The 13,537-nt window shown below is 39.5% G+C and overlaps 1 protein-coding gene and 1 pseudogene across 2 annotated transcripts in view; one reads left to right on the top strand and one right to left on the bottom strand.

Moving 5' to 3' along the window:
• The window catches only part of CYB5B (cytochrome b5 type B (outer mitochondrial membrane)), a 38,948-nt gene that overhangs the window by 8,750 nt on the left and 16,661 nt on the right, over window positions 1-13,537 (top strand). For both annotated transcript variants that reach the window (XR_005360205.1, XM_038538478.1), the window contains exons 2-3: window positions 10,568-10,696; window positions 11,195-11,224. Coding sequence is in view for 1 of the 2 variants with exons in the window: in XM_038538478.1 (XP_038394406.1) it covers window positions 10,568-10,696; window positions 11,195-11,224 (159 nt within the window). In the remaining variant the exon portion in view is untranslated. The remainder of the gene's footprint in view (window positions 1-10,567; window positions 10,697-11,194; window positions 11,225-13,537) is intronic.
• LOC100855999 lies at window positions 6,650-8,064 on the bottom strand (annotated as a pseudogene).

Genomic DNA, 13,537 nt, shown 5'->3' with positions numbered 1-13,537 from the left:
AATTTTCTTTTTTTGTTAAGTTTTTAAAAAAATGTTATTTAAACTCAATTTGCCAACATATAGTATAACACCCAGTGCTCATCTCATCATGTGCCCTCCTTAAGCCTGTCTTCTTTTCGATACTACTTTGTCAATAAATTTACGGAAGAGCCAAAAGTCTTCCTCCCTATCACATATTCTTTGGACAGATGAACTAACTGAAATCCTTCACCAGAGGACATTACAAAATTCCCTTTGTATCTTTGAAGTATTTCACTTGATTATTGCTGGACTGAGAGAAATGAATGGATCACAGTCATTGTTTCATCCCTCCTGAAAGTTTGTGATCTTGGTTGAAGTGTGGTTTATTTAAAACATTTTATTTGTTAATGTTGTGTAACTGCTTACATAATAAAAGCTGGGACAAGATCCATTAGTCTTAAAACACAAAGGCCTTCCAAGTCAAAATAAATTTTTGGTAAGTTCACATGAGATTTAAAAGCCAAGCAGGTTCTAGAAAAAGTGGGAAATATGCCTCGCCTTGTATTAGATTTACTGAATGAAAATAGGGAGAAATTTTTTTTTAATTTTTTTTTTAATTTTTTTTATTTTTTTTATTTATGATAGTCAGAGAGAGAGAGAGAGAGGCAGAGACACAGGCAGAGGGAGAAGCAGGCTCCATGTACCGGGAGCCCGACGTGGGATTTGATCCCGGGTCTCCAGGATCGCGCCCTGGGCCAAAGGCAGGCGCCAAATCATTGCGCCACCCAGGGATCCCGAAAATAGGGAGAAATTTATGATTGTTCAATAGATTTGAATAGTGTAGACCCCCAATCTAGATTATTCAGGTTAACCTCTGAAACTTTTTGGGTCTCTTTTTTTTTTTTTTTGCTGTGATTCAGACAAAAATAAATTTTTGGCTAATAGTAATTTCAGGTATATAATAAACTCAGCTCTTTTTTTATTGTGATAAAATATATATAACAAAATTTGCCATTTAATCAGTTGTACAGTTCACAGTGTTGTGCAACCAACCAATACTGATATCAGTTTCTAAAACTTTTTCATTACCCAAAGCAGAACTCTGTAACCACTAGGCAATAACTACCCCCTCATCACTTCCTCTGATGACTTCCGTTTTTTAAAAATATTTTTAATTTGTCTATTCAAGAGAGACACAGACAGAGAGGCAGAGATATAGGCAGAGGAAGAAGAAGGTGCCCTGCGGGGGGTCTGATGCAGGACTCGATCCCAGGACCCTGGGATCATGACCTGCACCAAAGGCAGACACTCAACCATTGAGCCACCCAGGTGCCCCACTCTGATAACTTCTAATTTACCTTGTGTCTCTAGAACTGCTTAATTCTAGGTACCTCAAATAGATGGAATCGTATAATATTTGTCCTTTGGTGTCTGGCTTCTTTTGCTTCATGTTTTGGTTTTTAAAATTTTTATTGTGGTAAAATATGCATAACATAAAATTGATTATTTTAACTGTATTTGATTGTACAGTTTGGCGGCATTAAGCATATTCATGTGATTGTGTGACTATCACCTGCATTTATCTCCAGAATTTTTTTGTCATACCCAAGTGAAACTCTACCTATTAAACAATAACTCCATTGCTTCTCCTCCCAGTTCCTGGTAATCACTTGGATTTTTCTGTCTCTAGGGATTTGACTATTCTAGGTATCACATATAAATTGAATAATTAAATATTTGCCCTTTTGTATCTAGCTTGTTTCACCTAGTATAATGTCTTCAAGTTTCATCCATGTAGATATATCAGAATTTCCTTCCTTTTAAGGCTGAATAATATTCCATTATATGTATATATACTGTATTTTGTTTGTCCATTCAGCGGTTAATCAATGAATACTTGGATTGTTTCCATCTTTTGGCTATTTGTGAACAACACTGCAGTGAATATTGGCATACATTATCTACTTGAGTGCTTGTTTTTGGTTCATTTGGGTATATGCCTAGGAGTGGAATTGCTCAATCATATGGCTGTTCTGCGCTTTTTGTGGAAACCCTAAATGGTTTTCCACAGGAGCATTTTACATTTCCACCAGTAGTGGATGAAAGTTCCAATTTTCCCACACTGTTTCCAGCACTTAATATTTTTTCACTTGTAGCCATCCTAGCCAGATGTAAAGTGGTATCTCATTTTGGTTTGATTTGCGTTTCCCTAGTGTCTAATGATGTTCTTGTACTTACTGGTCCTCTGTGTAAGTTCTTTCCCATTTTTCCCAATTGAATTGTTTGTCTTTTTACTTTTAAGTTGTATTTCTTTATATATTCTGGATATCAGTCCTTTATTAGATATTTGATTTGCAAATATTTTCTCCCATTCTGTAGCTTATCATTTCACTTTTTTGATAATGTCCTTTTTAAAAAAGATTTTATTTATTTGAGAGAGAAAGAGAAGGATCAGGGAGGAGAGGGAGAGGGAGAAGCTGAAGCAGACTCCTCCCTGAGTAGGGAGTCTAACACACGACTCAATCCCAGAACCCTGGGGTCACAACCTGAGCAGAAGGCAGACACTTACCTGACTGAGCCACCCAGGTGCCCTGATAATGTCTTTGATGTACAGAAGTTTTTAAATTTGAAAGAGTTAAGTCCCTCCTTATCAGTAATTACTTTAAATGGAAATGGATTAAATTCCTTTAAGAAAAAAAGATTTGATTATTTATTTTAGAGCAAGTGTGTATGCATGTGCACGAGGGGTGGAAGGGAGGGGCAGAGGGAAAGGGAAGGAAAGACTCTCAAGAAGACTCCCCCACTGACTGCAGAGCCCAATGTGGGGCTCTATCTCAGGACCCTGAGATCATAACCTGAGCCAAAACTAAGAGTTGCATGTTCAATCAATGGAGCCATCCAGGGGCCCCTAAATGGATTAGATTCTTAAAAGACAGAGATTGGCAGAATGGATAAAAATACAGGATCCAACAATATGCTGTCTATAGGAGACTCACTTTAGTTGTTTTTTTACAGAAGACCCGCTTTAGATCCAAAAACACTGATAGGTTGAAAGTGAAAGAATGGAAAAAGGGACGCCTGGGTGGCTCAGCGGTTTAGTGCCTGCCTTTGGCCCAGGGCATGATCCTGGAGTCCGAGGATTGAGTCCCGTGTCGGGCTCCCTGCATGGAGCCTGCTTCTCCCTCTCCCTCTCCCTCTGCCTCTGCCTATGTCTCTGCCTCTCTCTCTCTCTCTCTCATGAATAAATAAGTAAATAATTTTTTTTAAAAAAAAGAAAGAATGGAAAAAGATATTTCACATGAATAGTAACCAGAAGAGAGCAGTGGTGGCTATGTTAATATCAGAGGAAGGAGACTTTAAATTAAAAAAAAAATGTTACTCTCCCTCCTCGCCGATGACATGATACTCTACATAGAAAAAAAAATGTTAATGTACATAGAGTTTTGTTTTAAAATTGAAAAGTGGTCTGGAGATGAATGTTGCTGGTGGTTGCACCATTTTATATGGCTGAGAATCCACAAGGGTTCTAACGTCTCCACATCCTTGTCAGCACTTGTTACTTTCTGGGTTTTATTGTTGTTGTTGTTTTGTTTGTTTTTATAATAACGTAGTGGGTGTGAGGTGGGATCTCATTGTGTTTTTTTTTTTTTAAATTTTTTATTTATTTATGATAGTCACAGAGAGGGAGAGAGAGAGAGAGAGAGAGACAGGCAGAGGGAGAAGCAGGCTCCATGCACTGGGAGCCCGATGTGGGATTCGATCCCGGGTCTCTGGGATCATGCCCTGGGCCAAAGGCAGGCGCCAAACCGCTGCGCCACCCAGGGATCCCTCATTGTGTTTTGATTTGCATTTCCCCTGTGACTACTGATGTTGAGCGTCTTTTCCTATACTTGCTGGTCATCTGTAGATCATCTTCAGAGAAATGTCTAAGTCCTTTGCCTATTTTCTAATCAGGTTATTTGATGTTTTTGTTGTTGTATTTTAGGAGTTCTTTTATATCTTGGGTATTAACCCCTTATGATATTTACATATCTTTTCTCTCATTCTGTAGGTTGTTTTTTGTTTGGTGATTGTGTCCTTTGGTGCATAAAAATTTTTAAGTCTGATGTACTCCCATTTGTCAATTTTTACTTTTGTTGTCTATGCTTTTGTCACATCCAAGAAAGCATTATCCAATCTAATGTACTAAAAATTTCTTCTAGGAGTTTTAATAGTTTTGGGGCTATGTTTAGATCTTTAGTCCATTTTCAGATAATTCCTGTCTATGAGATAAAAAAAGGGTCCATCTTCATTTTTTCGTATGTGGATATACAGTTTTCCCAGCATTATTTATTCAGTTGACTGCCCTTTCCCTATTGTCAGTGGTCCTGACATCCCTTGTTGAAGATAATTTGACTATATATACAAGGGTAGTTGTTTTTGGAACTTATTTTCCCACTAATTATAAACTGCTGAGATTTAGTCATATGACGTCACTCTAGTAAATGAACACATTTGGATAACCACCGTCTAGAACTTTATAGCACGCTGGAACCTTTCCTTCTGCCTTTTCCTAATCACTGCTTTCTTCTTTATTCCGAGGTACCCACTCTATTGACTTCCAATGCTTATGTGGTTTTATGTCTGTTGTCTTTTGTTTGCCGTTTATATTCTTTCATGTTGTGGATATTGCAGTGGTTCTTTTTCATTACTGATTAGGATTCTACTGTAGAATTATATCTTAATTTATTTATACTCTGCTAATGGTCATTGGGTTTTCTTTTTTCTTAAAAATTTTTTTAAAGATTTTTATTTAGTTGAGAGAGAGTATGTGAGCAGGGATAGGGGCAGAGGAAGAGGGAGAGAATCTCAAGCAGACTCCCTGCTGAGTCTGTAGCCCAATGTGGGGCTCCCTCTCACAACCCTGAGATCATGACCTGAGCCAAAATCAGGGGTAAGACATGTAACTGACTGCACCACCCAGCACCCCAGGCATTGGGTTTTCAAGTAGGGTCATAACAAATGATGCTGCTATGATCATTTGTGTGTGTATATAAGTACATATATCTATATACATTTTTGGGGGGTATATACTTAGGGAATTCAATTTGATTTTTTTTTTTTTTAAGATTTTATTTACTTGAGAGACAGAGTAAGAGAGAGCACACTCCCCACTGAGTGGGGAGCCTGACACAGGGCTTCATCCCTGGACCCTGAGATTATGACCTGAGCCAAAGACAGATGCTTAACTGAGCCACCCAGGTGCCCCTCAATTTGATTTTTTAATTGAAAAATTTGTTGAAATAATTGTAGATTCGTATGTACTTGTAAAAAAATAATAGATCCCTTGTACCTTTTACCCATTTCCCCCAATGGTAACATTTTGCAAAACCATATTACAGGGACACCTGGGTGGCTCAGTCAGTTAAGTATCTACCCTTCTGAAACTCAGGTCACAATCCTGGGGTCCTGGGATTAAGCCCCATGTCAGGCTCCCTATACAACCACTCCCTCTGCTCCTGTGCTCTCAAAGAAAGAAAGAAAGTCTTAAAAAAAAAAAAAAAAGCCATAGTACAATACCACAACCAGGATTTTGACGTTAATTGGATCCACAGATCTTATTCTGACCTCCTCAGTTTTACTTCTATAAAACTGATTTGTCTTTTAAAGAAAAAACAATGTGGTTTAATTTATAGAGTTGAGTCACTCACTTTTGATTACAGTACTCAACATGCAAATTACATTTACCTCTTGATACAGAAGTGGCACCCTGCCACTTCCCTAGGACATTTAACCCAGATGATTATTCCTGGGCAACTTTTTTCTATGTATCTGCCAGCAATTGCCCTCTCCACCTTCTTATAATGGTATGTAAACTCTTTTCCAGAATAACTGGCTCTTTAGTACAGTTGAGTCACCATATTACAGTACAGAGCTGTTGATTTTTTCAGTTGACTTGATGTATTCTGAACTGCATGTGAAGAATATCCCATTAGTTAGCCTATAGGTGATCATTCTTTAAGGCATTTGAGAATCCAGCAGTGTGTAAGGTCACCGATTTTCCCTGGACAGTTTTAAGAGACATAGAAGGTTTGTTAAGTCTATCCTAACACTGAGTATTCACTCTGAAAAATAACTTATTTGAAGGAAATTTCGATACATTTGCTCTTTATGTCATACTGTAGGTTCAAAATAAACAATACAGAGATATTTGTTTTGCTTATACATAGTAAATTTTTATTAATAAAAATTATTACTTTTGTTAAGGAAATTGTTAAAACACCAGCACATAAATTAGCTGTAAAAATATAGGGCATTTGGATCCGAAGAAACAGGAGTTTACTTTGGCTTAGATGTCAGGCTAATTGTACATATTATAATTGGCAATGTTACTTCCAAAGATTGAATTTTTGCTAAGTTTTTATATATTATTACAGGCTTGAGTTTCCCCTTGCTCTGCCTTTTATTTCTATTGTCAACCAGAAGGAAATTTTTAAACATTTTAAAAATAGTTCTTTCCCTGTAAGTCACCCTGAACACAATCATTTCCTCCACTTTCAAACATGAAGGGGAACCTGGCTCAGACAAGAATGATCCTTGCTGCACGTCCACAAGCTCACGTGTTCTCCTTTTTATTCTGAGAGGCCCAGTTCAAACATCTTACAAGATTAAGGGCTACACTGTGTTCCCAACAGAGCTAATCCCTGCTTCAATATATGGAGATCTATAATTCTTTTTTGAACATCCCTTCAAAGTGGAGATCTTTGGCCATGAGCTCTTTGACATCATCAAGTGTTCACTGGTGACCCATTGGCTCCAGAACCTTCCACTTTGCTTTGAAGGCTTTGTTGCAGTCTGTGGACATGGCCATGGCTGCTCTAGTCATCTGCCTGGATTACTCTTGATTGGTCATTGGCTTTCTCTTGACCCAAAATGAGAGAATAAATGCTCCGAAGCCCAAATACATAGATGTACCAGGATGTAAAATTCACCAGGACACAGCTAATGAGAGTTGTTGAATTCCTTGCTATAGCATATGCTTAAAACAAGGTCAGTGGAAATAGGACTCTGGTTGTAACAAAGCCTGAGCATGTTATGTTTATCCATTCACTAGTAAGAATCAGGGAAGACATTTGTTAAATTCCCTTTCATCATGTCTATAAGCATAGTGGGATCAGTCATAAGAGAAGGTAATACTGTTTTTCTTTTAGTTCTTTTTTTGTTTTGTTGTTTGTTTTTTGTTTTTTGAAAATCCAGCCTTTGGATTGTCGGAAGTAGTATTTTCATGTCAAGGACTGTTTGGGACTATAATTTCCATTTTCCTGAGGACTGTGCTTTGAATTAGGACTTCAGCTGTCAAATACTTGCCCCTGGGTGAGCTGTTTGTCACTCTACAGCAGGATGGACACAGTGGTGAATCATGCCCACAGAGAGCATGATGATGAACAGGGCAGGACAACCCAGAGACTCACATTGGAGTTAAGTTGCAGCTCTTGCCATCTTTTTTTTTTTTTTTTTTTTTTTAAGATTTTATTTTATTTCTTTAGAGAGAGAATTGTGGAAGGACAGAGGGGGAGAGAATCTTAAGCAGGCTTTATGCTCAGTGTGGAACTGGAATGGGGAGATCTTACAACCCTGAGATTGTGACTTGAGCTGAAATCAAGAGTCAGATGCTTAACTGAGCCACCCAGGAGCCTCTAAAGATTTTATTTTTATTTTTATTTATTTTTTAAAAAGAATTTATTTATTCATGAGAGGCACAACGAGAGAGGCAGAGACACAGCCAGAGGGAGAGGCAGGCTTTTCGCAGGAAGCCTGATGGAAGATAGCATCTGAAGTTCCATCCTGGAACTTCGGGATCACACACTGAGCGGAAGGCAGATGCTCAACCACTGAGCCACCCAGGCCTCCCAAGATTTTATTTTTATGTAATCTCCACATCCAACATGGAGCTTGAATTCACAACCCTGAGATCAAGAGTTGCATGCTCTACTGACTGAGCCAGCCCGGAGTTCCTCCCGCATTCTTTATTGAGAGCCAGCCTAGTCAGGGTCACGGGCCAGGCCCTCAGCCTGGGCATTACCTTTGCCTAGGACTGGCCCTGGCTGTGCTGTCCTCAGGCATAGTGTGCTGCCTTCAGCTGGGCTGCCATTTCATTTTATATTTTATTTTTTAAAGATTTTATTTATTTATTCATGAGAGACACAGGCAGAGGGAGAAGCAGGCTCTGTGCAGCCCGATGTGGGACTCGATCCCGGGACCCCAGGACCACGCACTGGGCCGAAGGCAGGCACTAAACCGCTGAGCCACCCAGGGATCTCCTTATTTTATTTTTTTAGAGATTTTATTTATTTGAAAGAGAGAAAGTGTGTGAGAAGGGAGTTGAGAGGGCAAAGGGAGAGAATCTCAAGCAGACTCCCTCTTCATACAGGGCTTGAACTCACAACCCTAAGATCACAACCTGAGCCAAAGTCAAGAGTTGGCGCTTAATGGACTGAGCCACCTGGGCACCCCAAGTGTGGCACTTTCTTATTTATTTATAAGTGGTGAGAGATGGGTAGTTGTAGAAAGAGCAGTGAAGAAGTCATAAATTCAACCATTTCCTGAAATATCTCAAGCTGTTAAGAGATTTTGTTATCCTTTTGCTCTGAAAGGCAACATAATAGTTGGGACGTATCATAAGGAAAAACCATCGTCCATAGTTGAGGTATATATAGAGCACATAGGGACACAATTCCAAAGCTTACCATGGCTGAGAGAGCTCAGTTGGAATGACAGATGAGTGGTGGGAAACAGCCACAAGAAAGGAAAGGAAAGGAGAGGGGAGGGGAGGGGAGGGGAGGGGAGAAGAGAAGAGAAGAGAAGAGAAGAGAAGAGAAGAGAAGAGAAGAGAAGAGAAGAGAAGAGAAGAGAAGAGAAGAGAAGAGAAGAGAAGAGAAGAGAAGAGAAGAAAAAAAAGAAAAAAGAAAACAGCCACCATTTGAAAACAGCATGTTTAAGTACTAGAAGGAGAGACCCACTCACTGGGCAAAGATCTTTTAGGAGAGAAATATAGAAGTTATCCTTGTCCTCAGGGAGCCTCATAGGCAAGTTTCCGTTGAATTCACCTTTAAAATAAGGATGGGGGGATCCCTGGGTGGCGCAGCGGTTTGGCGCCTGCCTTTGGCCCAGGGCGCGATCCTGGAGACCCAGGATCGAATCCCACATCAGGCTCCCGGTGCATGGAGCCTGCTTCTCCCTCTGCCTATGTCTCTGCCTCTCTCTCTCTCTCTGTGACTATCATAAATAAATAAAAAAAAATTAAAAAAAAAAAATAAAATAAAATAAGGATGGGGGCACCTGGGTGGCTCGCTCAGTTGGTTAAGCTTCTGACTGTTGGTTTTGGCTCAGGTCATGACTTCATGGTTGTGAGATCGAGCTCTGCGTTGTTAGCAAGGAGTTTGCTTCAGAAGCTGTCTCCCTTTCTCCTTCCCCCTCTGTCCCTCTCCCTGCTTGCTCCCCCCAGTAAACAACTTCTATTTAAAATAAGGATGATAATATTATTCGTGCTTAAAAGATTGTTATAAAAAGTAACTCCTTAAAAGGATTACTTGATATTTTAAAAATACAGATTTGGATATGTCATAAAATGTAAATTCTCAGTTTGCTCATTGTAAGTAAATATTCATTGAATGTTTAAGTCAGAGACTGTGATAAAGGTAATTTTAAAATCTTTTCTCAGTAGGTAGTACTTTACTTGGTAACACTATTTCAAGAGGGTCTGCAGTGAAAAATGTTCCTTCTGCCTTATGTCTCCCAGCCCTCAGGTCCTTTTCATTGTTTTCAGAGAGAATTTATGCGTGTGTATTACACATCTATGTATCTGCTTTTAAGTCACAGGTGGTAGCATATTATATAAGTTACACCTTTCTCCTCTCTTCTGGAGTACAAAATATTTCATATCCTTATCTCATTTGATACAATAGTAGTTAAGATAGGAACTTCCTGTTACCTCCATTTTACAAACAAGGAAGAGAAGTTACCTCTTAGTTTCTTAGTAACTTGCCCAGGGTCATATAGTTTGTCAGTTATAGATGTAATCTACTTCCTAGGTATAGAGGCGGTTATTTTGGTACCACTTACTTAACTTTTTATTTTGAAACCATTTCCAACTTAGAAGTTGCAAGAATAGAATAAACAATTCCATCTATTCTTTGACCAGAGTCTCCATCCGGGTTTCTGTAGCCTTCTCGATGATGTTGCCAAAGAGAGTCAAGCCAGGAGCACACATTGTTCCCAGTTGTCCTGTCTTGCTAGCCTCCTTCAACCTAGAACTGTTCTTCAGTCTTTCCTTAGCTTTTGTGACCTTGATTTCTTGGGTGAGCATAGGCCAGTCATTTTTGCTGAATCTCCCTTTGCTATTGTCCTAGATTTCCTCACAATTACATGAAGAATATACATTTTTTGTATGAATATCACATATTATGTTCTTCCCATTGCATCCCGTCAGGTGGCATACAATGTCAGTTTGTCCCATGGCTCCCATTAAAGGAAGAAAAGAGAAAAAAGGAGCAGAAGAGGGGAAAATAACTTCTATTAGTTTGCTTTTCAGAGGACCCTGTGTTCAGCAAATACCTTTTCTTTGTAGCATCCTGGAGGAGAAGAGGTCCTGCTGGAACAAGCTGGTGCAGATGCGAGTGAAAGCTTTGAAGATGTAGGCCACTCCTCTGATGCCAGAGAAATGCTAAAGCAGTACTATATTGGTGATGTGCATCCGGTAAGGACCAACTGAACGAGGCGTGCTGAACAGCCACAGAACACAACAAGGGGGAATGCAGTATTAAAATGGAAATTCATTCAACCCAGCCATCAGGCTACATATCCTCCCAATCATTTTGCCTGATTTGCTCTGCTGAGATACAGCTTCTTGTGTGGAAAGCAACACCGGTAGTATCAGAAATGTGAAGGGAAATGGTTTTGGGAATTTTTTAAAATTGATTTTTGTAATACAATTACATCTTGGGCTAAAATGATGATCTGGTTGTTCTTGAAAGTTCCTTGCTACAGGTGGTAACTATAGACAGGAGACCCTGATAGGCTCAGAGTTGGGGGTGGGGGAGCATCTATCCTTCTACAGACCTTGACGTCTTTCAGAGAATTCTCTATTCCCAGAATGTAGTCTCACCGTCTAAGGTTAGAAACAAGCACATAGTGCACCGAGTGAGAATTCGTTTGGATATGACTTAGAATATTATTTGTTTTCCTTTTTTAACAGGATGACCTTAAACCTGAAAGTGGTAGCAAGGTAAGAAGTCACTTGTTTCTCTTGGTGTTTCAAGTGTTTATATTTCTATTTACTCAAATTGAAAGGCTTTTTAAAAAATTATCTTAACAACAGAAGTGTTTACTTTTCCTCCAAGCAAAAATCCTATTTTTCAGGAATTTGACTCAGTGCCATCTTAGGGAAAAAAAATAGCTAAGTCTTGAACAGTAGGAAGCATTTTGTTTGTGCTTCTATTTGCTTGAAGAAAAAAAAAAGCCATGCCTTGTATGGTTTTGAAAGAAATTAGTTTATGGGTTGAGTTGTAGAAAAAGTATTTCTTATTCTTACATTAAATAGTGCAGGTGATAATAATTCTGTGTTGGAAAAATAATTGGAAAGTTGATTTTCACTTAAAAAGCTCAGGAGTTACAGATTGAAGTAATTGATTAGAATGGCCTTTCTGCCCCTTTTACCCAGATTTAATCCTTTTATCATATGGGCTCAAATAGGCCTGTACCCATTTTACTTACTCAGTGATACAGCAAAAACCAGTGATACCAGTGATACAGCAAAAAAAAAAAAAAAAAAGATTAAATATTTGAAAACCTTAACATGTACCGCATAACATACCAGGAACAAAATAGGAAACCCTTTTAGCTTCCCACAAGTGGGGCTGTTCCTTTCCGTTATTACTTCCTGCTTTTCTTGACTTCCGCCTTCAGAGAGCTGTCAGGTTACCCTTTCACTTCAAGGGACAGCAGTTTAGTTGCTACCAGAGCTTCATGGTAGCAGCTTTTCCTCCTTTGAGCATCTTGCTTCTCTTTCCTCACTGAGCTGGAATCACAAACATGTTTGATACGGCAGGTAAAGTCTGCCCAGACACAGAATTCTTTTGACTCGAGATTGCTTGACAGTGTCTGCCGTCTGTTGCTCTGCAATCCAGAGTGTTTGTGGAAATTATCTCTTCCATCTTGCTCCACTCTGCTACTCTGATTTGTTGAATTGTTCCTGAAGCGGGGGATGAAATGATTCCTTTAAATGCTTCATGAACACTGTGGGTCTGTCTTCCCTCTCTGGCACGTGTAACAAAGGTAAAGTTTGAGCTGCATGTGGCCTTGCTGAGTATATCAAACATGTGGAAAACATTGGTCTCAGTTAAAGTAAACATTGAATTCAAGGGATATTCCCATTTGTACAAGTGATATACCTAGTATCTAGGAGTCATAACCTACAACAATCATGAAAGCACCTTTATTAAAATAATAGGAAAAAATTTTGGAATTATAATTGTCTAAAAGTCTACAATTGCTTCTTGTTGCTATTTTTCTTCCTTGGTAGTTGAATATATGGTGAGGACCATTCTTAGGAATGGAGAGCGGAGTTTTTCAAATTCTGTCCCTTGAGCCACCTGTGTTGGAATCCCTGGGCTGTTTCCGAAATGTCTGTTTCCTAGGCTTCCACTACTACTGATTCATAATCTCTGGAGGTGGGATTTGGGAATATGCTTTTGACGCAACCCAGGTAGCCATGCGCCAGACTTTTTGCTAAATGATGTGCCCATCTTTTCATTGGAAAACTTGGAAAACTTTAATTCTCTTCTGTAGAAAGCACTGTCTACCCTGTAGACCAAAGAATGAGTTAGAGATGTCTCAGCTAAATGAAATCTGTTGAGTCTTGGACTTTTGGTAAGAAATTCAGAAAAAGAAACTCTTTTAACTCACTGAATTCTTTTTTTTTTTTTTTTTTTTAATCTATTTATGATAGTCACAGAGAGAGAGAGAGAGGCAGAGACACAGGCAGAGGGAGAAGCAGGCTCCATGCACCGGGAGCCCGATGTGGGATTCGATCCCGGGTCTCCAGGATCGTGCCCCGGGCCAAAGGCAGGCGCCAAACCGCTGCGCCACCCAGGGATCCCTAACTCACTAAATTCTGCATTAATTTAGACGTTTTCAAATATAGTTTGGTGTGCCTGGTATAAACTAAAGGCAGGGGATCCCTGGGTGGCGCAGCGGTTTGGCGCCTGCCTTTGGCCCAGGGCGCGATCCTGGAGACCCGGGATCGAATCCCACGTCGGGCTCCCAGTGCATGGAGCCTGCTTCTCCCTCTGCCTGTGTCTCTGCCCCCCCCCCCCTCTGTCTCTCTCTGTGTGTGACTATCGTAAATAAATAAAAATTTAAAAAGATTAAAAAAAAAACTAAAGGCAGTATATTCAGAACTGTTGTCCGCCTGTCTGTTGTACCCAGAGGACAGTCTTTATTAAGTAGAGAGTACATTATAGAGTGTTTCCAGTCACACTGCTGTACTTAAGGCATATCAGGCAAGGAAAACCTTTGGGAAAAATTTCAAGGCCATCCA

The sequence above is a fragment of the Canis lupus genome, chromosome 5, assembly GCF_011100685.1.
Source record: "Canis lupus familiaris isolate Mischka breed German Shepherd chromosome 5, alternate assembly UU_Cfam_GSD_1.0, whole genome shotgun sequence".
NCBI lineage: Eukaryota > Metazoa > Chordata > Mammalia > Carnivora > Canidae > Canis > Canis lupus.
Note: the sequence above shows the minus strand (reverse complement) of the source record. Positions and strands in the feature narration are given on the sequence as shown.